The sequence below is a fragment of the Lepisosteus oculatus genome, chromosome 14 (genome assembly GCF_040954835.1).
Source record: "Lepisosteus oculatus isolate fLepOcu1 chromosome 14, fLepOcu1.hap2, whole genome shotgun sequence".
Classification (NCBI taxonomy): domain Eukaryota; kingdom Metazoa; phylum Chordata; class Actinopteri; order Semionotiformes; family Lepisosteidae; genus Lepisosteus; species Lepisosteus oculatus.
Window position 1 is genome coordinate 19,278,492 of NC_090709.1, and position 27,334 is coordinate 19,305,825.

Here is a 27,334-nt window from a genome sequence, read left to right on the forward strand (position 1 = left end):
CTCTTGAGCGTTGCTCCTTGGGAATAAGCTACCTGGTGCAGATCATGAGGTCAACAGCCAGCAGATTCATATCAGCACGGTAACAATCCATACCCTGAGTGAACACTCCTGGACATTGGTTATTATCACTCTACTTGCTCCAAGAGGAAATACCATAGAAGAACTGGAGTGCTGAATTTCTTAAGCCTCTTTATAGGCAGTTAGTTTCACAGGCATTTCTTATAAGTGCAGTTGTAATAGATAGGAAGCTTGTAGTGTTTGACAGCAGAACGTTGATTTTATCTTTGGCTTTGACAGTACTGAAGCTCTAATAGGCCACATACATTTTAATTTTAAAAAAAGTGACTTCAAAAGTTCAGTCAACGATCTATAACCTAGAATCTGGCATCCCAGCCATCCTTCTATTCCAGATCTGTCATCAAGTCTCTGACTGCCTGAGCTTGTGTGAACAGGCCCCTCAACAGATATTTTGCTTTGCCAGTTGTAGTTAATAAGACCACGATCCCAGGAAGTTCAAATATATTTCTATTGTTGCAGATTTCGTTAGGTTCATTTTCAGAGTGCCTCTCATTGAAGATATGATATGCTTTGTTTGATGACCTGCTTAAAAAACCTCTTATCTTATCTCCACAGAGCCATGATATCAATAAATACATACAGCCTCATTTTGAAAGTGAAAGGGTAGCTGTATCTGAGCTTGGGGGCATTCTGAAGTTGAAACTTCATTGTAACACGAGGTTCCTGGGTGGTGAGAGCAAAACTACTGTTCTCAAACTGTCTGTTTTTCTACACAGTGCTTGTTGTGAAGAAGTCAAGCTCATTCTCTTAATGACTAAGGTCATGGACTGTGACAGCCACGTTGGCCCAGAAAACAGTAACAAGAAGAGATGAGCCAGGGCTGATTGCTTCTTTATTACCCCCTCTCAGACTATGAAAACTAGTACAAACAAAATAGTAGCATCACTATGACAGGTTAGAACACAAACACAGCATTGTTCTCTATCAAAGTTACCTGGAGTTCTTTTCTCTTGTATTCATCTAAAACTCAAATGTCACCAAACGTCAGAGTCATTTTTTTTACGTTTATGTATAATGAATGAACAGTGCCTGCACACATGCTTTAAAGAACTGAAAATCAGGTTTTGACATATATCCTCATGTGTTGAAAATGGGTGTTGAACAACATTCTTGTCTGAACACTGAAGAGGCAGGAGAAGGACATGAAGTAGTAAGAAAAGAAACACACAGAGACAGTGCTAAAAATATCAGGGTTGATTTTCCTCTTTCTCTTTCTTGAGGCGATCCTTGACATGAACGATTTTGCTCAGAGCACTTGAGCACACAGGATTCGGTTCTCTAGGACAGGTGGAAAGGAACAACCTTCATTAAAGAAAGTAATTCATGAGTCAAGGGGAAGAGTTTTATATTTTGTGCTGATATCAACATGCTAAATAACGTAGAAAACGTGAGTTCATTCCTGAACTTTATACCATGTTAAGAGGGGAAAGATCCAGTTTCAAAACTGAAGTCAGATAAAAGAAGGATGATAGCTTTTTGGGGGAAACCTGCATTTCCATTAATCAAGGTAATAAATACTGATGGGTTCAAGAGCTGTCAAGCAACCGTCCAGATATCTGAAACAGAAGTGTAAATTTGAACATCGACACTAAGTACAGAGCAACAATATTTACACTTCTATGTCTGCCTGTGCTCAGTGTCACCAGAGAAAAGCTCCTCAAGCAAGCGTTCAGTAGTTCTAGGGATTTCCTTAAATACCTGCTTACTGTTTAGCTTTACTAAACACCGGAACAGAGTTTAGACTGGAACAGACAAGAAGGGGGGATCTTACAGTACCATCTAACATGCAAATTCCATGGGCTCTTGAGCGTTGCTCCTTGGGAATAAGCTACCTGGTGCAGATCATGAGGTCAACAGCCAGCAGATTCATATCAGCACGGTAACAATCCATACCCTGAGTGAACACTCCTGGACATTGGTTATTATCACTCTACTTGCTCCAAGAGGAAATACCATAGAAGAACTGGAGTGCTGAATTTCTTAAGCCTCTTTATAGGCAGTTAGTTTCACAGGCATTTCTTATAAGTGCAGTTGTAATAGATAGGAAGCTTGTAGTGTTTGACAGCAGAACGTTGATTTTATCTTTGGCTTTGACAGTACTGAAGCTCTAATAGGCCACATACATTTTAATTTTAAAAAAAGTGACTTCAAAAGTTCAGTCAACGATCTATAACCTAGAATCTGGCATCCCAGCCATCCTTCTATTCCAGATCTGTCATCAAGTCTCTGACTGCCTGAGCTTGTGTGAACAGGCCCCTCAACAGATATTTTGCTTTGCCAGTTGTAGTTAATAAGACCACGATCCCAGGAAGTTCAAATATATTTCTATTGTTGCAGATTTCGTTAGGTTCATTTTCAGAGTGCCTCTCATTGAAGATATGATATGCTTTGTTTGATGACCTGCTTAAAAAACCTCTTATCTTATCTCCACAGAGCCATGATATCAATAAATACATACAGCCTCATTTTGAAAGTGAAAGGGTAGCTGTATCTGAGCTTGGGGGCATTCTGAAGTTGAAACTTCATTGTAACACGAGGTTCCTGGGTGGTGAGAGCAAAACTACTGTTCTCAAACTGTCTGTTTTTCTACACAGTGCTTGTTGTGAAGAAGTCAAGCTCATTCTCTTAATGACTAAGGTCATGGACTGTGACAGCCACGTTGGCCCAGAAAACAGTAACAAGAAGAGATGAGCCAGGGCTGATTGCTTCTTTATTACCCCCTCTCAGACTATGAAAACTAGTACAAACAAAATAGTAGCATCACTATGACAGGTTAGAACACAAACACAGCATTGTTCTCTATCAAAGTTACCTGGAGTTCTTTTCTCTTGTATTCATCTAAAACTCAAATGTCACCAAACGTCAGAGTCATTTTTTTTACGTTTATGTATAATGAATGAACAGTGCCTGCACACATGCTTTAAAGAACTGAAAATCAGGTTTTGACATATATCCTCATGTGTTGAAAATGGGTGTTGAACAACATTCTTGTCTGAACACTGAAGAGGCAGGAGAAGGACATGAAGTAGTAAGAAAAGAAACACACAGAGACAGTGCTAAAAATATCAGGGTTGATTTTCCTCTTTCTCTTTCTTGAGGCGATCCTTGACATGAACGATTTTGCTCAGAGCACTTGAGCACACAGGATTCGGTTCTCTAGGACAGGTGGAAAGGAACAACCTTCATTAAAGAAAGTAATTCATGAGTCAAGGGGAAGAGTTTTATATTTTGTGCTGATATCAACATGCTAAATAACGTAGAAAACGTGAGTTCATTCCTGAACTTTATACCATGTTAAGAGGGGAAAGATCCAGTTTCAAAACTGAAGTCAGATAAAAGGATGATAGTTTTTTTGGGGGAAACCTGCATTTCCATTAATCAAGGTAATAAATACTGATGGGTTCAAGAGCTGTCAAGTGACCGTCCAAATATCTGAAACAGAAGAGTAAATTTGATAATACACACTAAGTACAGAGACACAATATTTACACTTCTATGTCTGCCTGTGCTCAGTCTAACCAGAGAAAAGCTCCTCAAGCAAGTGTTCAGTAGTTCTGGGGCTGTCCTTAAACACCTGCTTACTGTTTAGCTTTATTAAACACCGGAACAGAGTTTCTGTTAATTCCTGTTTCATTCAGAGAATCTTTTTTAAAAAATTGCTGGTGATCTTAGTTTTACATCGGTTTTGGGTCTGTAGTAGAAGTAGTTTTACAAGAGTTAACATAATCATGTTCGAGACGGATCTGTTCCCCGCCCCACCAATTCCCACCAGCCCAAGTCTAGGCAGCCACCTTCCTTCCAACCAGTCCCCCAGGATTCAGTCATCATGAATTTGGAGGAGATAAAAGGGGGCTGCCCCAAACTTTACATTCACAGTCAGTCAGCACCCCCTTGCCGAGGACCTCTGTGCACTGTCCCATCACTGTCCTCAGGCGCAGGCTGATAGTCTCCCATCCTGAGGGTCCGGCTGTCTTGATGCCCAGCCCTCAGTGAGACAGGAAAGGAACAAACCCCACAATGGCAGGCGGGGTCTAGCACTCCTCCGGGTTTTCCTGCCCCCTTTAGGTTGCTCTTCTCCTGTTTCCCGACAGCTTCTGGGCGATGTCCACAGTGGTAAGTTGGTGACCTGTCTTCGCTGCTCTACTGGTGTAACACCGGTGGCCATCTCCTCCTCCCCACCCGATTCCTCTGATGTGGCCTCTGTTGCCCAGCAGGGAGCACCCTTCTGGACGTGCCCACCGGTCTCCTCAAACACAGCATTGACCATGTAGCTGTATTGCTGGTCAGCAAAGCCTATCAGGCCTTCCCCTCCCGGGCCATGGCAAGGTGGCCTGCCATCTCCCCCTGGGACCAGCCGTTCTCCCAGGCCGCCCACTGAAACTGATACGGGAAATAGTCCCCTCTCTGTTGGGTACAAGCCAACTGTACATATCATATACAGATCCTATGCATCTGCGTCTGCATAGGATCCTTACACTGATACTTTTATTCCATATTCTCAAAGGACATTGATCACCAGTGGAGACACTGATCCACTGAAACCCAGTGGATTTCTTTAGTATGAACAGTGGAAACTACATGGATTTAAAACTAAAAACTGGAGGCACTACTTTACTCATAGGGTGATGGAAAGGTGGAACAAGCTACCCAGCCATGTTGTTAAAACTGATACCCTGCTTCCTTTCAAGACACAGCTGGATGAGATCATCTGATGCATTAATTACTACCAAATGGGCTAGATGGGTCTCTAACTCCTTTTGTTCTTATGACCAACCACTGGGAGAATTTGCAGAGATGGTTTTGGATAGATTTTATGTTGAAATCAGTTTAGAGAGCAGGGAGTGGGAGTGATGGAGATTCTGGTTTTATTACAGCAAGCAGAAGAATAAGAGGAGCCAGGTCTAGATTATTTAGGTCTTCTTCGGGTCAGAACAGGAACCAAATGTGCGCACTCAGTCCACCTAGATTTAATTTCTAACAGTGGCTGCACCGGTGGAGCCATTCTAGCTCTTGGCACTTAAGGGTGGGACACCTGCTGGGGGAACTGGCGCATCTCTGAGTCCAACAGGTGCTGTAGGTCTCTGTCCATCCATCCCACCCTAACACCAATGTAACGAATTTGGGTTCTCGGGCTTGTGCCCCAGCCGCACCCAGTTCCTCTCTCTACCACATGGGCGCAAACCATCACTCAACAGGGGTCTTGCCGTCTTCCTCAGCCCGGGCAGCCAACATCCGTGTTATGCGCAGGGGCATATTTATTACAGTATCTTTTATTTATAAGCGCCTGCGAATTAAGGTTTTCTAAACAGGGAAAGCAGGGAAAATATATATATTTTTTCCTGTTATGAAATTTGAATGTAAACGATGCAGGACGGAACCATTAGATTGAGGAGGCATGAGATGAGTCTGAATGTGACATTATGAAGAAATCTAAATATTAATTCCGCTCTCTTTCACAACTAGAAACATGCAAACGTAGCTTAAATCGCTCTCACATCCTCTCCTCCGTCTTTTAAGGAAACTATAACAAAAGTAAGACAAAAAAACGACTGATCGTATAAGGGTACTAAAACTTGAGGTAGGAACTTCAAGCGCTCGACGGAAAGATCGTTTATCAAGCATTGCTGTTGCAGATGTCGATATTATTTTATGCATCAGAGCATGTAGATCAGTCTAGTTCTGTCAATCACTACTTTGTTTTAAATGGCTAGTTTATTTTAAACCGCCGGTAGTTTAAAGGAAAGCGTGGCTGCAGCTCTTGGTGTAACTGTTGATCGCGAACTTGAACTCACCTGGGACATGCCTGCAGGTCTGTACAGAATCCACTGATGTCCGCTCTTCTTCTCTGCGGCAATGGACTACTGTATGCTATGGCTATAAGAAACGGAAACCTGCTTCAGAGAAGTAAAGTAAGCTGTTTGTATATTTATAAAAAAATGCTATTGATAACTAGAATATTATTATTATTATTATTATTATTATTATTATTATTTTATTATTATTATTATTATTATTATTATTATTATTATTATTATTATTATTATTATTACAAATGCTGGACCTCCTTAGCTTTCCAGTATAGAAATACTGATTTGGCATAAAACGTGCAGTAAGTTTCTTATACAGAACATGTGCCGGGAGTGGATATTTTTCAAGACTAGTAAAAAATTTGAAACTGCAACAGGATATCTAACCATCGCGATAACGCTAGGCTATGTGCCATGAAGACCTACGGTTAAGACCCAGACGTCCCGATCAAAACGTAGGCAGAGACATCGATAACCACCTAACCTACCGCTTTGCTCTCTTGCTGACACACCCGCTCCTCTCAATGCATTTAAGCGCCGCTCATCCTCCTCGCTTAGTATTGCGTTTGACTTTTGATCTTCCCTTACTGTTGGCTGTTCATTTAGAGTGTCTTCTTGTTTTCGGACCCCTTTTAGTATTTTTATTTCGTTTCTCGGATTGCGGCTTTGTGTAACATTCGAACTTCTCTGTTTTTTTCCATTTTTGAGCAAATCTTTCGGATTGCGAAATCACTACCGAGGAAGTTTCTGGTTATTGTTCTGTCTACTGAACCCACATAGGATCCATCCTTCGGTTTAGGAAGACTGACCGTAACACCTTCTTTAAATATATATATATATTTCCTTGAGTGGAGACAAAATCAGTGACTATGTTTTTCATGCGTCTGTTGCCGTTCTTGGGAGTTCTAGTGATATTCAATGCAATAGGCTCTAGCCAGAGTTTTCCCAAACGTTTCCGTGAAAGCATTGCCGTTCTTGAAGTGAATTCTATCATAGACTCAAATCCCACCAGCATCTACGAATCCTTCTCTGCTCTGCGGTACACAACCCCGTATTTCCGAGCTTCGGCCCGGGTACTGGTGCCGCCCATCGCTGCTAAGGAGACCTGGACCGTGGGCTGGATTCAAGCGTGCAACCACATGCAGTTTTACAATGAATACGGGGATGAAGGAACGTAAGTACCGCGTTAGCAAGCGAACTGATGTTCTCATTATATATACTGTATATACAATGGCTTATTGGGGCTATCTACTAGACTTCAGTAAGAAATATGTATAGCCCTATAAAAACACGTTTCTGTGTAACCTCTAAGAAATGCTTTACCGCATAAAAACACAAAACTGAAAATGCTCAGCACAACCTGCTACAATATACAGTATCTACAAAAAACGTTTCAGAATCTTTTGACTTCCTACAGCCTGTATAAATTGGTGAACAGACGCAAGTCTGATAACATTATTCTATAGTTCAGGTGGGTAGCTACGTCAGCATGCATAAGGTGCAAAGGGACAAGTAATACTTTTATTCCATGCTGAAAAAAGAAATTAAACGCAACGTTTCGGCTTTACAAAACGAAGAAACCAAACCGGTTGAACACAGCAAACCCAATCTGTTTTCACAAGTTGCTTGCACTTCTTGCCGCGGGCGAAATAAAAGCTGCTGAGCTAAATAAGGAAAGCTGTAACTATTACGACTGCTTACTGTTCCTCAGGCTGTGACAGGAGATCACACATTGTATTATTATTATTGAGAGACAGGCTCACTGTCTGTTCCTCAGGCTGTGACAGGAGATCACACACTGTATTATTATTACTGAGAGACAGGCTCACTGTCTGTTCCTCAGGCTAGAACATGAGATCACACACTGGATTATTATTATTGAGAGACAGGCTCACTGTCTGTTCATCAGGCTGGGACAGGAGGTCACACACTGGATTATTATTATTATTATTATTATTATTTATTATTATTATTGAGAGACAGGTTCACTGTCTGTTCCTCAGGCTGGGACAGGAGATCACACACTGGATTATTATTATTGAGAAACAGGCTCACTGTCTGTTCCTCAGGCTGGGACAAGAGATCACACACTGGATTATTATTATTGAGAGACAGGCTCACTGTTCCTCAGGCTGGGACAGGAGATTCACAGCCGAAACGTTGTGTTTTCCGTCTTTTCCTTTATTCTTTTCAGCATGTAATAAATGTATTACTTGTTCCTTAACATTAGTCTGTGCCTTATGTTGATTGAATGTAGACAGTAAGGGGTGAATTAAACAGGCAGTTATGCTTTACCTTACTTCAAACCCCTCTTACCCACTTTTGAAACTCCATGTGGGTCCTAATGCCCCAGTATAGTGACGGGGACACTGTACTGTAAACAGGTGCCGTCCTTCGGATGAGATGTAAAACCGAGGTCCTGACTCTCTGTGGTCATTAAAAATCCCAGGGTGCTTCTTGAAAAGAGTAGGGGTGTAACCCCGGTGTCCTGGTCAAATTTCCCATTTGCCCTTACCAATCATGGCCTCCTAATAATCCCCATCCATGAATTGGCTTCATTACTGTGCTCCTCACTGATTGCTGATGTGTGGTGAGCGTTCTGGCGCACTATGGCTGCCGTCACATCACCCAGGTGGATGCGGTACATTGGTGGTTGCAGAGGGGAGTCCCCATTACCTGTAAAGCGCTTTGAGTGGAGTGTCCAGAAAAACGTTATATAAGTGTAAGCAATTATTATATTTATTATTATTATTCAACTTATAAGAAATACAGCAAAAGACATTATTCTTTTTTCCTTCTTGTAATTTGCCTGTGCAGGCAGAAATTTTCAAACAAGGCCTATGTACAAAAAATTACACCCAAGTATTTGGTCATCCAAGAGCTGCTTTCCTCCTTTGAGGTAGATCATTAATTGGTGGCTGTGTGGGAGAAAAAGAGTAAAACGTACATGAAGGTTCTGTTAAGGAGCAAGGGAAAAGTAACCAGGCACCACATTTAGAATGTTTACTTTACAATTGTAATATAAATTGTACACAGAAATAAAGCAGAATGATCAAATCCAGGGCAGCATGGTGGACTCCAGGGTCTAAGGTTCAGTTCCTGGGGTACTGTCTGCGTGGAGTTTGTATGTTCTCCCCATGTTCACATGGGTTTACTCCCACAGTCCAAAGTCATGCTGGTTGATAAATTGGCCTCTGGGAAATTGGCCCTGGTGTGTGTGTGTGTGTGTTTGTGTCTGTCTGTGCTGTGATGGATTGGCGTCCTGTCCGGGGCGTGTCCTGCCTTGCACTCTCTGCACTGTGTCCCCCACTTCCCTGAATTCTACGTCTAGTGGATAGTATTTGCAGCCCTGTATTTAGTCTTAACTGTGAGGTTAATGTTAACATGGCTCAGTATGGAAGAGCCCAGCTTCACTGTTTGTATAACCTTCTTCCAAACTTCCAGCATGGCACAGCACAGCGCCCCTAGAACCCCAAGCTGGCAGTGCTACTTGAGTTATTGCAGTGTTCTTGTGTTATCGGCTAATTCACAAGTGGTGCACATTTCTTTTGCTGAGTCCTAAATTAAAAAGTTTCATGTGTCAAGACAGCAAACTTTTTGGTTTCACTTTTAGATTTAGTGTAACTATCAGTATGATCATCTTAAATAAAAGTGAGGTTAAATAGCATTTAGCATGTTCATACTATGCAATATTTATACATACAGTTTATATAATAGAAGTATAGAGTTGTATTCTAATATATTTTTACACATCTTAAGAAATAAAATGGCTGGATTTATTTGTATCTGTTTTTATTTTTGAAAGCTTTCCTCAGTAACTTCCAGTACCTCTTGCTTTGCTGAAGAGTATGAGATTATCAGGTATTTTATATCCTCAGTGAACTGTCTAAGGGATCACTAACAGGTAGTATATTAATCCTACGTGTGCTGTTATTTTCATAACTGCTGTTATGAAATGGTGCTCTGCTTTCACCATTCATAGTTGCCTGTGAATGTTTGCCTTTATTTCAATCATGATCTTTAGCCAGGAACTACTGTAGCTACATGGCTGGAACATGTTCTGGTTGTATTTGAAGGTAAAATAACTGAACTCTAATGACTGTGAAGTGGACCTATCAAAACACGTTCAAAACTGGTATTATTTAGGGGGGGAAAAATTAATGTATCATTTGATGTTTAGTTTCTTAATCAAAACTAATTGCATTCGTCCTACGCCATGGTCAGCTAGATTGAGATGTTTGCAAACTGCTCTAATGAGCTCAGCAATGGTTTCTGGATTAGTACCAAATGAAGGTTAGAGAATTGCTGTGGAGAAAGTGACAAGGTCTATATTAAAACGCCTGAAACAGTGGCACAAGTCAAGATGTGAATATTCTCAGAAATTTCACATTTCCCAGCAGAGTACTTGTTAACACGGTTCTTAATAGATTCAGCACCAGTAGCCTGGACTCAAATTTCCCTCTGGAGAAACCCTTTTGTGTCTCTGAAATGAAGAGTGACAGGGAAGGGATTGAGAGAAATGAGAAAGAAGAAGACGCAAATACAAAGAGACACATATTTAATCTTTTGTTTTTATGTACCTGTAATAAAAAAGGAAATGCTGCTACAGTACATATTCAATCAGTGCTTACTGTAAAGATGTACACAAATGTGTTCTGCCGTACAGTAATCTTTTTATTACCAGGTTGCAGCTTAACCTTCTCTAAATAGTCATATGGAATGTCACTACTATTAGTGACACTGTGCACACTACACGTTGCATTTATAGGATTTGCTGACACTCTCATCTTGGTATACTGTATAAGGAGCTTCTTGTATTCAATGTCCAAGTCCAGGGAACAAATTATTGTCAAAACAGCACTTACCCAGTCCTGCAGTGATTTGATGCCAGTTAAGATAGGACGGTTTGTCCAAGAGCATGGACAGTGTTAGTTTCAGTGTGGGTGAGCCACTTATCTGACTGACCAGGACAAAGACACTTGTCCAGTTGTCTGTGGTTTGTTTGTTTGTTGAATTTCAAATCAGTGTATTTTCAGCTCAGTGCTCAGCAGTGACCCTTGTCTGTAAACATCCAGTATCTCAATCAACGTTTCTCAAATGCACAACAATACAGTGTGCAGCAGTACATGCCGGCAATGCAATTCCTCAATTCCTTTTCTACGAGGGGAGGGGGGGTCATAAAAATGACTAAATTAAGTAACATAGAATATGAATAAGATGAACTCCAACAAAACTCAATATAAATAGAGCTGTTATGTGTCCAGGGTGTATGCAATACATTATGTCCAAGTAGTGCAGTACACCAAATACAAAGAATACAATGAAAACTGTACAGTATGTCCATGCAGCCATTACAGTGATTTGCTGAAGCTGCAGGTTGGCTATTTAGCAGTCTTGAATGCTTCGATACTAGGATGACTGGGGTCTTGAGAATGGATCTGGACTTCTTAAGACATCTAGCTGAGAAGATATCATGGATGTCTGGTACCTTACAGCCGGTAATGAGCTGCGCTGACTTCACCACCCTCTGTGGTACTTGGTGCAGTGCGATTTCAGGTGGAGCAGTTTCCATACCAGGCAGTGATGCAGCCAATCAGGATACTCTCAATAGTGCACCTGCAGAAGCTGGCCTGGATATGTGATGGCTACTGAACATCTTTAGCCTTCGGACAAAGAACAGGTGCTGCCGTGCTGTTTTGACCACGATGTTGGTGTGGTGGGTCCAGGTAAAGTCCTCTGAGATGTTAACTCCCAGGAACTTAAAACTGCTGACCCTCTCCACTGCAGTCCCATTGATATAAATAGGTATGTGATCTCCCTATTGGTTCCTATAATCCACAATAATTTCCTTAGTCTTACTGATGTTCAGAGAGAGGTTGTTCTCCTGGCACCATGCTGCCAGGGTTTCAACCTCCTCCCTGTACGCAGACCCTTCACCATCTGTGATCAGGCCAATGGCTGTTGTATCATCCGCAAACTTGATGATGGAGTTGAGTTACGCCTGACGACACAATCATGAGTAAATAAGGAGTAGAGGAGAGGGCTAAGCACACAGCCATGGGGGGGCTCCAGTTTTTAGAGTCTGGGTAGAGCATAGAAGGTTTGTGAACCCTTTAGTATTTTCTGAATTTCTACATACATTTGTAAATTTATGTAAAGCATAAGTTCACATACTTTTTCTGACAGACATTTCATGTTGGATCATTTTGATCAATAAATGAATGAAAAAGTATATCCTTTTGTGTGTTATTTGTTTTATTGGGTTCTCTTTGTATATTTCTATGACTTAGATGAAGATCTCATCACATTTTAGGTCAGAATTATGCAGAAATTCAGAAAATTCTAAAGGGTTCACAAACTTTCTAGCACCACTGTATGTTGGTGCCCACCCTCACCACCTGCGGACATCAAGAAGTCCAGGATCCAGTAACAGAGAGAGATGTTCAGTCCCAGGTCCTGGACCTTGATGACGAGCTTTGAGGGCACTATGGTATTGAATGCTGAGCTGTAATCAACAAACAGCATTCTCACATATGTTCCTTTCTTATCCCCTTGTGAGAGGGCAGTATGGAGGGCAGTGGCTATAGCATCCTCTGTTGACCTGTTCTGGCGATACGCAAATACTAATGGGTCAAGTGTATCAGGCAGTGAGGAGGTGATGAATGCTTTGACCAACCACTCGAAGCATTTGATAATTGATGTAAGTGCAACGGGGCAGTAGTCATTTAGAAACCTGACTCTGTTTCTTAGGAACGGGGACAATGGTGCCTTTCTTAAAGCAGGAAGGAACTATGTACTGAGCTAGAGAAAGATTGAGTATGTCTGAGAAGACATCTGCCAACTTGTCTGCACATGACTTCAGAACATGGCCAGGGCCAGGAGCCTTGTGTGGATTGGTCTTTTTATAAACTTTTTATAAACTCTACAGTTGTATTTAGCTCTTTTGATGGCTTTCCTGAGGTTGTATCTGGATTTTTTTTGTATTTATCCAATTTGCTAGATTTGAAAGTGGCTGTCCTAGCTTTAAGTTTGGCATGTATCTTTCCATTTACCCATGATTTTTGATTTGGGTATGTGTGAACAATAATCCTGGGAACCATGCACCTTCAATGCATTTATTGATGTAGCCAGTAACATAGTCTGCATACAGATTGATATTTCTGGCAGTTCTGTGGAAGATCTGCCAGTCAGTCGTAAGGATAGCAGAGTCCGGAACAGATGGGTCAGGCCAAGTTTCAGTAAGAGCCAGCACGTTGCAGTTCTTGATGTCCCATTGGAAAGAAAGCCTTGCTTTCAGTTCATCCAGCTTATTGTGACTGAACATTAGCAAGAAGTATACTCGGGAGCTGGGCACGATTGCTCCGCTGCCTCAGTATTACCAGAACGCCTGCCCGCTTACCCCTCTTCCTACGACGCCGTCTTCTTCCCAGTACAGGTGAGACACCACAGTCCATAGTCGGCAGTAATTATTGGTGTAGATTTAACTTTGTCAGTATTCGATCTTATGTCCATAAGTGTTTGTTGGTCATATCTAATCATCGAGCAAACAGTACGTGCAGTTAGCAGGACAAAAAACAACAAAACGAAATAAACAAGGACGAATGGATGCTCGCAGGACACTTGCAGGACGCCAGCCTTCACTGTTGGCGCCATCTTACTCGCCATTTTACATCTTACTTGTCAGATGCACTAATTTATGTCGTAATGAGCCATATCCATTGGCTAGGTCCAGCCATAGTACTGTTAGTTCCCTATTCCTTTTTTTTGCCTCCTTTCTGCACTAATATATCCATGTACTTGTTAAGCAGCATGTAGTCAGTAAGTCATCTTGCCACAATTGCCAGAAAGATCTTTCCTTCCACATTCAGCAAAGATATAGTTCTAAACTGTCCTATGCCCTGGGCATTCTCCCGCTTTGGTATGAAACATACCTCCACTACATGCCAATCTGCCTCTTCTCAATACAACCCTTAAAAGCCTCCATAGCACTCTTGTTACTCTTAGACAGTATTTGCACACTTGACCCAGGTACTGAGGATGATCTTGCTTTCCTGATGATGCTGGTCATTTCCTTCAGTCTCCTGCATATCAAAAACATCCATTGGATCATCAGATTTCAATCTGTCAGCAGCTGTGAGAGCCGTGTCAGTCCCCCAGGCAGTGGTGACTCCATTGGTATCTGTGGGGCCTGTGAAGTGAAAAATAGCAGATAACTCTGACAAGCACAGGTTCCTGCAAGGTTGCTGGGTTATATCTTTCCTGTGCTGGTTTTAGGAGCTGCTGTAAATGCAGGCCTGTTAAACTATGGAGAATCTAAATTGGACGAGGGGGGGATTTAAAAGAAAATAATTGACAATTTTTATTTTTTTGGGGGGGGGGATTACAGAATGTGCAACAACTTCTAAGTGGCACAGTGGTTAGCATTACACCATCTCTGAGTTCAATTCTTAGGGTGTATATAGAGTTGTATCTTCTTATGAATATAGGGAGGGTTTTTTCCCAAAGTCCAAAGACATACTGGTGGATTAGTTGCCTTCTGGGGAAAATTGGCCCTCGTGTGTGTCTGTGTATGAGGGACTGGTGTCCCATCTAAGGTGTATCCTGCCTTGTGCATTTTGCTTACCGGGATAGGCTCCCCTGCTATTCTGAATTGGATGAAGCAGTTATAATATGTGTGGATAGATGATGGATTTACTTTTCAAAAACGTTCATGGGCATATCTGAACAAATCTTGCCACATCTGAATCACTGGTACTGCAGAGTTTTCCAAAGAGGATGCAGGACTTGTGTGATACCAGTGCGATCCTCTGTTTATTTTTAACAAAAACAGATGCATGGGATATTAAGAATGAGTATGACTTCTGTCAGTTAAAGCCAATACAGGTCAAACAGGTGTATATACAGTGGTGTGAAAAAGTGTTTGCCCCCTTCCTGATTTCTTATTTTTTTGCATGTTTGTCACACTGAAATGTTTCAGATCATCAAACAAATTGAAATATTAGACAAAGATACACAAGTAAACACAAAATGCAGTTTTTAAATGAAGGTTTTTATTATTAAGGGAAAAAAAAATCCAAACCTACATGGCAAACACTTTTTCACACCACTGTATATATATATATTTTCTTGTTAGATGGGAACTCATTTTCCTGCTGGAAAATTCTTCCTTAGTTCTTGCTGTGCAAAAGCCTTGGATATTTTAGGCAAATTCAGGAAGTACCATATGTTATGAGCATCATCAATTGGTACAAGCCACCATTAATGTTTTCAACTACTCTAATCATTTTGACTATTTTTCCTACAGTTCAGTTTGTGTGAGTTTTTGATCCATAAGTGATCAGAATCTTCAACAATATGATCTCAGGAACTCAAAGTAATGATGACCCAATTAGAAACACTATAGTAGCTAATCAATCCAGCCACCATAGACTTGTGTGTTACTATAAAGGGGGAAAGTGTCAAACTTGCACTGTTGCTGTGTTACATGTTGATATGCTGATCTATTAATTGGTGTGTTTTGTTTTAGGTCTAGCTGGGAGATCCCTGATTTAAGGGATGGTAAAATTCAAGCAATAAGTGACTCTGATGGGGTGAACTACCCCTGGTATGGCAATAAGAAAGAGATCTACATTTTCACCGGCCCCACCACGAAGGACACAGAGTTCAACGTCAGCATGGACGACAATTTCAACCCCAGTGTGTCCTGGGGCGTGCCCGTGAGCAACAGCAACCAGCCCCAGCTGACCAATATCCGCAGGGACCAGAGCTTCATCACCTGGCTGGTGGCCATCAACCAGGCCAGCAGGGAGCACTTCATCCTGAAGACCATCAAGTGGAGGATGCAGCTGCAGATCGAGATCGACCCCGGCAAATCCCTGGGCCAGCGTGCCAAGCTGCTGGAGCCCACCGCCCAGGAGCAGCCCCAGATCCTGGCCAGGAACGAGCCCATTCCGCCCAACGCCATGGTGAAGCCCAATGCCAACGACGCGCAGGTCCTGATGTGGAGGCCAGAAACCGGGAAACCTGTGGTTGTTATACCACCAAAACTATAGGGTAGTATATTGAAGAAAGGAACCCCCCCCCCCCGACCTTTTTTTTAACATCAGAAACATGAATTAAAAAATATAACAAGATGCCCCAAGTGGCAAAGCTATAAACGTCTCCTGGACTTAACAACTGCAACCATTCTACCTTTAGCACAGTGATACCCGGCCCAGTTTAAATTAAATCATTGCAAAAATGGCTAGTATTATTTTTTGCTAGGCATTTTTTTTAACATTATATGAGAATATATACAGTAGGTGTGTGTGTATATACAAATTTGCACATCTTGTTTCCTGGGATAGGAAGGGTGGGAGAATTGTTTTTTCAAACAGGAAAAAAATAATAAAGAAGGTAGTCCCCTAATTGAGTAGTCACATTAGAAGCTCAAAAAAAAACTATAATCTGAGTATTTATACTATGCAGTAATTTTGTACCTAAAAGAACCTGAAACTCCAACTGTACTGTTGTAGAGAAAAGAGGCACAGTGCAGTTCAGTGAAGGATTGAAAGAGGTTTATTAATAATGAAGAGGCCTCCCCAAGATCAGACTGTCAGAGTAATCCTATCTGATTTGCTTGCCATTGTTATACCGTTATAATCATCTCCTCTATGTACCTAACATGGTATTGGAGAAGCACATATTTTATGATCAATATGTTAAGGGCTAACCGCTGATCCATGCTACAGACTTTCATATATGCAACAACAGTCTGCTTGTTCAGCGTATGTGTCAGATTCTTTTTTTGCAACAACAGGTGTTTGTACAGTGTGTCCTTCGCACAAGCATCTGTTAACTGTATGCAGAAGTGTGCTTTTCCGGTCACAATAGATCCCCATATATATAGGTTTCTCTGTCAGACATGATATACCATTGACAGCAGTGACACCCGAAGAATGCTCCACAGCCGAAACTTGCTTCCTTTCTTCTCTTTTCAGCATGGAATAAAGCTATTACTTGTGATACACCATTGCATGGCTGACATTTGTATTGCTTGTGAGGTTCCCAACAGGGATGCAATTCTAGAAATACATTTAGAATTGTTATATAAAGGCTGTAAAGTATTACAACTGCATATAATATAACGGTGAGTTTCAGTACAGCAATCAGTTGTAGTAAGCAGTGTCATGCTTTCTGTTTACTATAGATCTTCTCTTACCACGAGTCATTACTTGATCTTTATATGGAATCTAATATGGAATATATCTTTATATGGAATCGTGCAAACTCTCAAAATGCCTTACTTTCTTGTATCTATGCTTATGTGATACTTGTGGAAACACTAAGAAAAATGGAACTGTAGTAGTGTCACCTCATGTAGTGGGTTTTGTTGTAATTCTGTCAAGTTAATTCATTTTTGTCAGTGAACCATTGTAAGCCTAATTTTTTAAGCATTTCCAATAGTGTATTTAGATACTACTCCTAATCTGATATCCAATAATTCACTTTTGACTGCATTTAATAGATCTCTAGCAAAATTTTCACATGAATAATTGTATTTTTCACTATACCTTGACCTAATGTATTCACTATTTCTACTTAAGCTTTACAGCATGCAAAAAAATAATTTTCTTCATTATCTGCTAAACCCAGACCTTGCAATGCCTGCTGAGCATATGCCTAGTTAGCACATGCTTCTCTATTTGCAATTTTCCAAGAAATTAGAGCCAAATTTGAACTTCCAAAGAGACCTCCAATATCTCCAAACAAACTTTTTTTTTTCCCCGAGCACTTCTTGGTGCAATTTAAGTTTGATATCATTGGGTCATCTATAATTAGTGTGGATATTGCTACACTTTGTTTAAACGAAAGACGAAAGATGGACCGTATGCGGGAGATGAGAAAACAAGAAGCCGAAAACCAGGATGCCATAATCCGTAGTCAAAAAGTATCAAGTTAAAAAAACCAGGAAGTCAATCCAAAAGACCAATCCGAAAACAAGATCCAAAACCGAAGTCGAGTCAGAAAACCAGAAGTCTAGAATAACCAAGAAGCAATCAAGATAGCAAAAGGCTCTGAATTGTATCACGAGAAGTTCAAGCAAATACTGAGCAGGGAGATGAGAGTGAGGCAGGTTAAAGTACCCAGGAGTAGGGGTGTGTCTGATTACTGATTTCGCACTGTAATGCGAAGAGGTGTGTGTCAGGTCCTCATTGGGCAAGTTGTAACAGATATGCTTTGTTGCAGCCATTGTAAAGTACTGGTTTTGTTTCTACAATTGATTACATTTTTTATATTGCAATACAACATTAGCTAAAACATAAGTTACCTCTAAAGTAATGATTTTAACATCATGCAACATTGCTTCCCTAAGAAGTCCATCTGTTGGTGGTGTCATCAATGTTGGACATATTGTTAGTATTTTATAGCCACAGGCTGTTGGATTGAAACACTGACTATAAACAGTGTTTCCTCTGGATAACATTGATACATTTAATTGAATAATATTGTCCATCGAGTCCATTTGTCCGTAAAAAAGGTTTCAAATTAGTCCATCTGGATGTAATTAAAATCAGTACTAATTCATACTCTGGGTCCTGGGATGCTCCTAGTATATGTTGTGATGCACATAATGAGTCCAGTTTCATTTCTATAAAGAGCGGTTATTAGCCAACTGTCATAAGTTTCATTGTGTATTCTGAGTTTGGATAAATTGGATGATAATCTTTTCGGATATGGTCTATATTCCCACCATGTTATACATTGTCGTACTTTACTTGGATTCAAACTGGATTTAACTTGTACGGCATTCCTGGTTTTTCCAGCTTCACTTGAATCATATTTTTACCTGGTGAACAGACCTTCTCCACTCACCATCTGCCCTCCCTATTAAGTGTTTATATTGGCCATTGTTAATGTACTATCCTGGATCCTGGTATATTGGAACACCATTTCCTGTCCTGTTAATAGAAATAAAAGAAAAATGATTAGTATTCATTGTTTAGTATTATCTTTGTCTTGATTTCCATTCAGAAAAGGTTTCACTTGCATCCAATAGAACCATTGTGCATTACCTTTTCCTGAAACTGATACACTTGTATCTCTTTTTCTTGTGGTTTTATTGAATGTGGCACTGCTGCAAGTAAGTGTTTTACACACTAAGCAGGCATTCTGACCTTTCCAAGCCTTACTTTGGGTTTCATGAAAATGCTACAGGCGTGCCAAAATCATTTTCGAACTTGAAGCTTACTTTACCCCGGTATGAAAATCATCCTATGTTATATGTGTATCTGTTACTGTGTGAAAGAATAAAGTGCTTTTGATTTCAACCATTAATTTCAATGGCTACTGACATTTGCTCTGCATTGAATAATCAACACACCACACCGTGATAGGCACTGGACTCCTGGTCACCACATAATTATAAGCCAGCTACCTCTTAAAATTGACGACAGCAGGTCTATTTGGCATCTGTGCCCGACTTGCTTAGTCAGTAAAGCATGAGACTCTTAATCTGAGGGTCGTAGGTTCAAGCCCACTGTTGGGTGCAGTGTATGTCATTATCTTACAGAAGGTCTCTAATTACCTTAATGGTACCTAGCACTTTACACCTTAATGGTACCTAGCACTAAATGGGAATGCATATATTTGGTCCAGTTAAAGATTATCAAGAAGCAAATTTCTTTCCTTGCTTGAGTAAATGAATCAAGGACTCTGCTTTCAATGTATTTTCATTGGACACTAGGACACAGATAAACGCAGTGAATATCATGCCACATTATAGTCTGAAACTGCATGATCAAAACACTGCTCATTATTGCAACCATTATTGGTATCTTAGCTCCTCTCTATTTTTTATACAGTAGAGTTTCTTTAAAAAACACATGCCTGTCAGAAGGCCAAGAAATTGCATGGCGAATAAGATGATTTACTAGTATTCTAATAAAATAAATATTGTGAAACCTTTGCTTTCATAGAAAAATTCATGTGTAAAAGTGTCACTTTGACTTTACAGGTAACACGTTCAATATGAAAACCAGCCAGCAGCCATATCACCCTGCAACTCACAACTGGCAAACCACTGAAGCTAAGCAGGTGTGAGCCTGGTCAGTACCTGGATGGGAGACCTCCTGGGAAAAACTATTGTAAGAGGTGTTAGTGGGGCCAAGAGGGGGGGTGCTCACCCCATGGTCCATGTGGGTCCTAATGCCCCAGTATAGTGACGGGGACACTGTACTGTAAACAGGCGCTGTCCTTCGGATGAGATATAAAAGTGAGATCCTGACTCTCTGCAGTCAGTAAAAATCTGAAAGTGTGCTTCCTGAAAAGAGTAGGGGTGTAAATTTCCCATTGGCCTTTACCAATTATGGCCTCCTAATAATCCCCCTCTATCAATTGGCTATATTGCTCTGCTTTCCTCCCCACTGAGAGAGTTCCAGGTTGCTGCACAGTGGTGGTGGAGGGGAGTGTCCAGAAAAACACTATAATATAAGTGTAAGCAATTAATTAAAACAATGATAAATAACCGCACTGGAAAATATCGGAAAACAATGGCTTATCTCACTATTCGCACCAGGCGCTCGGACACAGACATGACCGTTCACTAAGGAAATTAATGAAGAAGAGGAGTGATATCACTGCTGCTGGCTGTTTAGTTTAATAATTATTCACGAGGACAACATGGGTCCATGCAATAACTCCACAAGCAGTTTGAAAGAGCGAAAACAGGGACGTTTCGCGTGTGAGGTGAACGTGATAACCACCGCGCTACGGCAACGACAGTACACCCTACCCCCAGAACAGGATAGGAGACTCCACATTCTACAGCTCTCTAGCATTAGAGGAGTTCCGACTAGAGAAATGGGGACAATCTTCTCTTCAGGATGTGGAAATATTTTCCCGAGAGTCCTTTTTTCGAAGGTCAACACTCTTTGCCAGTCACACCTCCCCACCACGCGCAATGTATCTCTCTTAACACACTAAGACGATCGTTATTATACTTTTTTTTGCACTCCGCATGCTGCTCTTCGGGGCTTTTATCTGTACTGAGCTGCTCATTTGAGATCCAGAAGGCAACACGGATGCGCTCCTATACTAAGCGTCGAACCCGGACCGCCTGGGTGAAAACCAGGAGACCTAAGCACTAAACCGTACTGACAGCTTTTGAAAAGGAGCTCTGTATTATTCACAAATCCTAAGACAAAGTATAAATACTCCATAGGTTTAAAATTCAGGAATATGAATGGTCAATTGTTTACAATAGGAGTTTTTATGTTTCGTATGATTTAGCGACTTTTTTACAATACGTAAAAAACAGCACACCTAAATGACAAAGCCTTAGAGCCACAGAGAAAAACAAATTGCGTTTAAAGTCATTTTAAAGGCTCGAGATGACATTGCACTATAAACGCAAATGTTTGTCTTCTTTGTGGCTTACTTTTTGTTGCTTTAGCGAATTACATGCAGTTTATTTCTGACACAAGACATAACAAGCTTGTGTATTTATGACAAAAAAGCAGGGCAACAATTTTCATCGACCTTGGAATCGAAATTGTTAAAAAAAGAAATTAAATGCACATATAGTAAATATATTTTCTCATATAATGGTGTGTTTTTTTGTCTAAAAAAACCTTCATGAATGGTTTAACAGACACTTTGCATAATTAAAAAATATATATTTACGAATTTTAATGTTTTATACAAATACGTTTTATTGAGAACATGAGCCCTGTTTATCGATATCACCAATACAGTTCTGGATTTTATTCTGCCTTCCTATGCACATATGAATTTTCTTTTCTTTTCTCCATGTGTGGTAGCTTATTAGCGCCAGGGAGAAAAAGTAATGTTGTTGGCTTTTAAATGAGGTAGCATTGCGTTTAAATGAGGAACATTTGCGCTTAAATCAGAAACCATTTGCGTTTATACAAAATCACAATGCGTTGTCCCAGACACTGGGACACCCTCTGTTTAAACACCTGTCGTTTTCGCCGTTTCTGTGAAAAGAAGGAATACGGCTTTCCAAGCTCATGTTGCTCTACGTGTCAAACTGCAGAAAATGCAGAAGAACTTTTCTTGCTTTCCTGAACATGACGTGAAATTAGTCAAAATCATTTGAATGTTAACAAAGCTTAATGTATTAACACAGGGGTGCCCAACCAATCGTTCGCGGAGTACTTGCCAGTCGATCGTTTGTAAGAATGGCAAAAAACAAATGGGCTATTTGAGTATTTACTTTTTTTTCCAACAGCCTAAACATTCATTCAGATCTGTGCATGTGATGTCAAACATTTTACTGCCCTTGTGTGTTTAACCCTTGTCGAACGGGTTGTAAAAGTCTCTTCCCTGAGTGCTGGCTCACTGAAAAAAAGGCTACAGGAGCTCCGTAAATAAGTTGTTGTGTGTGCTGAGAACTTTCTCTTGGTTATTGCCCCACGAACCCCACGTTCGCTACAGCGCATCGTGGAGCAAAACAGACTGGCTGTGATAAATTAGCCAACAGTTTGATACGTATGCCTATTTGATAGTTGTAGTGTTTGAGCGAAAAGGATTAAGCAAAGAGACCGAAAACTTACAGTTTTCACAAGAAATGGGAGCATGACTATTTTTTGTACTTTCGCATTCAAATCTGCAATGCTAGCGCCTACGCGAAAAAGGAAAATATAGAACCACATTTATAAATTGCACACAAAACGTATGATGTGGACTTTCCTGCTAAAAGTCAGTGACAGAAAAGAAAAGTTGAAATAAATTAAATTACAAATTCAACTAGCAGCAGTCGGGTTTCACGAGGTCTAGTACAAGAGGTAAAGCAAGCAATCATCGCGTCGTCCCGTGTGAGCCGCGTCCTGGCTAAACAGAAAAACTCAGCCAGGAAGAAATTTAAAAAGCGTTTATCGAGGCTGTTGACTGGCTGTTTGGAGATTTCAAAAACAAACATTTTTGGAGAGGTTCAGACAGCTGTTACCTGAAATCAAGGAAATCCTCAAGTCGTCCAAACATGGTGAATATGCCCAATTATAGGATGACCAGTGGCTTCTGGAATTAGTATTCCTCACAGACTTGACTGAACTGCTGAATGAGCTGAATGTTGAGCTGCAGAGACAAACTAAAAATGGCATCGACATGATTAGCAGTGTCAACACGTTCAAAAAAATATTACAAGTGTTCTCAAGTAAGCTTCTCGGTGCCAATGTTAACATTAAGGTAGGATATTCTTTTTTCTAAAATGGGGAAAATTAATTGTTCACTGTAGCATGAGTCACTTGCTTTTATTTGCTGTCATTTTAGTGATGGGTATCGTTATTGTACCGATGTGCCCACAGTCTGTTTTTCCTATATTAGAGCTTCAGATTCACACTGGTACAGTAGATCGCGCTGGACTGGCAAATGAAGAAGTAGATTAAAAAAAGTTGGGCACCCCTGCATTAAAAGACACGTTAAAACAGCACAGCAACATTATAGCACTTCAAAAGTATCGGGATTTAACTATATAAACTGGGCTATGAAAACAAGCGAAGAGTTCTCACTCGACAGGATATAAAGCACCTAAACATACCGGGGATTGAACCGGGATCTCTTACATGCGCTCTAGCACTGAGCAAAGTCGCGCTTCTGCGGAGCTATTTAAGCAGTCAACAGCCTTGTGCGAATTTTAGTTCACTGCAATTTACCCAACGTGTTTTTTAGAGCTTTCAGCTGCAGTTCATTAATATACAGAAATGTAAATGGTTTAAATACGAGCCAAGCCCAGTCGAAACTACACTCTTCTGACCTGAAGTCAGACGCGTTATCCATTACGTCACTGGCCCGGGTCTGACAGTGCTCAATTGCACCATAGTGACCTCAGCGCCACTACTAGTGATACATCGGCCTGGTCCAAAATTTCTAGGTGAAAAAACAACAACACGTTTTCTATATTTGTCATTTTAAAAAAATAACCTCTTAAAAAAAAAACAAAGGGTTTGTGTGTCGTGCTATTTTCGATTCATTTCGAATGCAAAGAAAAGCCGTTTTCTTCCAAGAAATCATAAATTTGCCGCATCCTCCATACTATACTTCTCTCTTGTAGTAGTAAAGCATTTTGATTTAAACCGAACAATATATTGTAACGCCGTCGCCTGGTGGTGAGGAGGAAGCGCCCCTAGGCGCTCGTAGTACCGCTGGGCATGCTGGGAGTGGTAGCCGGGAAGAGTCTGAGGTTCAGCACGATGACCAGCGACTGACCCTACCTGTGTAAATAATGTCCTAGTAATTCTAGTGCCCTGTGTAGTCCTGTAAAAGTAGAGTGTGTTGTTAGGTAATTACCACCCTAAATGTGTATACGTGTTCGTCAGTCTCCTCATGTGTGTGTATATCCTGCGTTTGGTTTTGTGTTAATGCTTGTTTGTTAATCGCGTCTTCACTCGTCCTTTGTTCTGAAAAGAACCTGCAAATGCTACAGTATTTACTTTATAAACACCAGTATTGACACTTTGATCAGTATATTTATTATTAGTAGCCAGTCTTATAAATTTACAATTTAGATTAAGTCTGGTAACAGTTTTACAGTTAATTTAAATCATCAGACCACTAATGGAACTGAGAGCTGGGTGGAAATAAAACCAGGATACACATTTTAACCTCCAGGATCAGGAGTCTGATCCTCCTGGCTTCTTTACTCTGAAGATTCGTGTAAAACTCTTAAAAGAGCTTATTTCAGGGACTCGTGCTTGTCCTCTACTGCTCCACACGGGTACGCTTTGTAACGCAATAATCTGCGATGTAAACTTTTTTTTTCTGTTTAATGAATTTTATTCCTAGGTTTGTCGCTCTCCTTCTCCAACTGTGATGATTCGCTTCTCTTCACAGTCCGGTGTGTTTTTTTTTTGGGGGGGGAGATTTTATATCTGTAAGAAAAGCCCCCCGGGCTCCGGACAGGAGTCTCCTCCAGCTCTGCTTTGTCAGAAAGACCGCTGTGACGTCACAGACACCAGCCAGAGCGCCGGGATCAGAGAGCGAGAACGTGGAAGGCGCGAGGAGCGCACGGAGGAGAATTATTGATCACTTATGTATCGACAACCAATTTATTCAACTGAAGGACCATAGAATAATCGATTAACTTCACTGATTGGTGAGTACTGATTCTTTTCTTGACCCTGTTTAAATATCTAGAAAACAGTCAATAAAGACTGTATCGATCAATTACCATAGTGCGTTTAGTGTTAATAATGTTCAATCCGAAATTAAACAATGATTATTCATATTATTATTTAGGTAACTCTATCCTAGAGCTAGAAAATTATATTCCAAGTTGATAAATGTATGTAACAGTTTAAATGCATTTTTTCCAGTGTTTATAAATCATAAGTATGGTAACCACGGCAACAGCCGGCACGTCACTGTATGTGTCTAGGTGTCTCGCATTCGTCACAGAGAGTGTATGTGACGTCACGGGCAGCAACTAATACTACTACTAGTGTATTCATTTTAACATTAGTGAGAGTACAACTGGTAGTTTTAATGGTAGTGTTCATAAAGTGTGAGTATTAATAACAAAGCGCTTGTTTGTTAATCGCGTCTCCACTTGTCCTTTGTTCTGAAAAGAACCTGTAAATGCCACAATATTCTTTACTCAGCAGCTTATTAAAAACAGCTCCCGTGATGTTCAAACCGATTTTTTACACAGAACACTGACACAGCTTTGCGTTCTGAATCTCTTTTTCTCGTGCGTTTATTTAATGTGGCACAATGCACTGGGATAAGGGTATTCTGTTCACAAACCAATAGCATTTAAACCACAGCACCCACAATGCTGTAAGTAAGTGTTTTGCACACTAAGCAGAGAGCGATGTCTTCCTCGTTAGTATAGTGGCGAGTATCCCCACCTGTCACGCGGGAGACCGGGGTACATCAGGACGGCCACAACGCAAAGTACTGACCCCTATACGATCACGGCGAGTTACCGATACACACGTGACAGGGCGGAAAAGGCTGTGCTCTCTTCGTGTGACATAATTCGGAAAAGTCCTGATGTTGCATTTCAACTGAGCCCCAGTATACATCGACCCCTCGACACTCTGAGTGACAACTCTCTTGCGTGTTTTCTCATATTTATGTAGTTTGCTTGCATGATGCCCAGAACAGCGGGGTTGTGTGCTCCCATATGGTCTAGCGGTTAGGATTCCTGGTTTTCATCCAGGCGGCCCAGGTTGAAAACTCCATACTCCCGGTATGGGAATGTGTCAGTTTTGCCTCCTGCTTTCCAAAAGATCAACACCATACGAAGGAGCCGCATTAAAACCACTCGAATGTGCAAAACGCGCGAGAAGAGGGGGAGCTTGTTTCCAACCGAAGACTTCTCGCATGTGAGACGAGCTGATCATCGCTGCAGGAGGAGGGAGGGTTACTCTGGTAGACAGGGCTGACCTTCGGCAATAGGATTTATACTCTCCAAGATGATATTTGCACTTTCTGGAGAGACGATTTTCTCCACTTCAGTAGCCCGATTTTGTCGTATGCGTGGAGAAGGCTGTAGAATGTGGCGCCGCCTTTCCTGCTCCGTCCATGACAGGCGTGCTGGTCTCTGGAGAGAGAGCACGGTCAATCAGCGCACTCCAATAAAGGCACTGGAAGCAGCTGAATCGCATTGACGAAGCTCAGCGCTGGGCCGCTGGGCACGTCTTACCATCGTTACCGTAGTGTAGTGGTTATCACATTCGCCTCACACGCGAAAGGTTCCCAGTTCGAAATCGGGCGGAAACAGCCTTCTTTTGTCGCCACGCACAAAAGGGGATTGGGGATTCGCCTAGCGTTGTGATCGAACAGACCCACTCACCTCTTAGTGTGGCGGGATCTGCACAGTGCATGTCGCAGCGCATCCTGCTTTCACTTCAATGCGCGTCCTGATGTACCCCGGTCTCCCGCGTGACAGGTGGGGACAGGTGACAGGTCCTATACTAACGAGGAAGACATCGCTCTCTCCGACCCCCGGCATCGTGTCCCGACCCACCGTGCTGGAAGCCAACGCGTGCTGTGATTCCTTTACGGAGCAGAAATGACAACCGAGGAGCCGAGAGATCATTTCAGCATTTCGCGTCTGATCGGAAAACACAGACGACCAACTCGGAATGACTTGCCTTTGACGCTTATCAAAGCGTTCTTTGTGCATCGAACAGACCCACTCACCTCTTAGTGTGGCGGGATCTGCACAGTGCATGTCGCAGCGCTTCCTGCTTTCACTTCAATGTGCTTCCAGATGTCGAGTCGTGTGCCGTGCGGAGGCTCTGAAAGCGAGAGCAATGAAAAGGTGCACGACGCTGTGAAAGAAAACAGAGAAGTGAAAGGCAGTCCTTTCTCTAAGGAGGTGAAAGAAAACCCCGGTCTCCCGCGTGACAGGCAGGGATACTTGCCACTATACTAACGTGGAAGACATCGCTCTCTCCGACCCCCGGCATTGTGTCCCGACCCACCGTGCTGGAAGCCGACGC

At 41.4% G+C, this 27,334-nt stretch overlaps 1 protein-coding gene across 1 annotated transcript; it reads left to right on the forward strand.

Annotated features, from left to right (window-relative positions):
- Positions 1 to 6,731: 6,731 nt before the first annotated feature.
- Positions 6,732 to 16,508, forward strand: LOC138242816 (protein FAM78A-like). The gene is made up of 2 exons (XM_069198372.1): positions 6,732 to 7,059; positions 15,412 to 16,508. The coding sequence occupies exons 1-2, from the start codon at positions 6,755 to 6,757 to the stop codon at positions 15,935 to 15,937; spliced, it is 831 nt and encodes a 276-aa protein (XP_069054473.1). The 5' UTR covers positions 6,732 to 6,754; the 3' UTR covers positions 15,938 to 16,508.
- Positions 16,509 to 27,334: the final 10,826 nt, after the last annotated feature.

Bases quoted from the DNA above. Each gene is read 5' to 3' on its own strand.
- LOC138242816 (XM_069198372.1), top strand. From the start codon at position 6,755: ATGTTTTTCATGCGTCTGTTGCCGTTCTTGGGAGTTCTAGTGATATTC. The intron at 7,060-15,411 runs GTAAGTACCGCG...GTTTTGTTTTAG, and splicing joins GAATACGGGGATGAAGGAAC to GTCTAGCTGGGAGATCCCTG.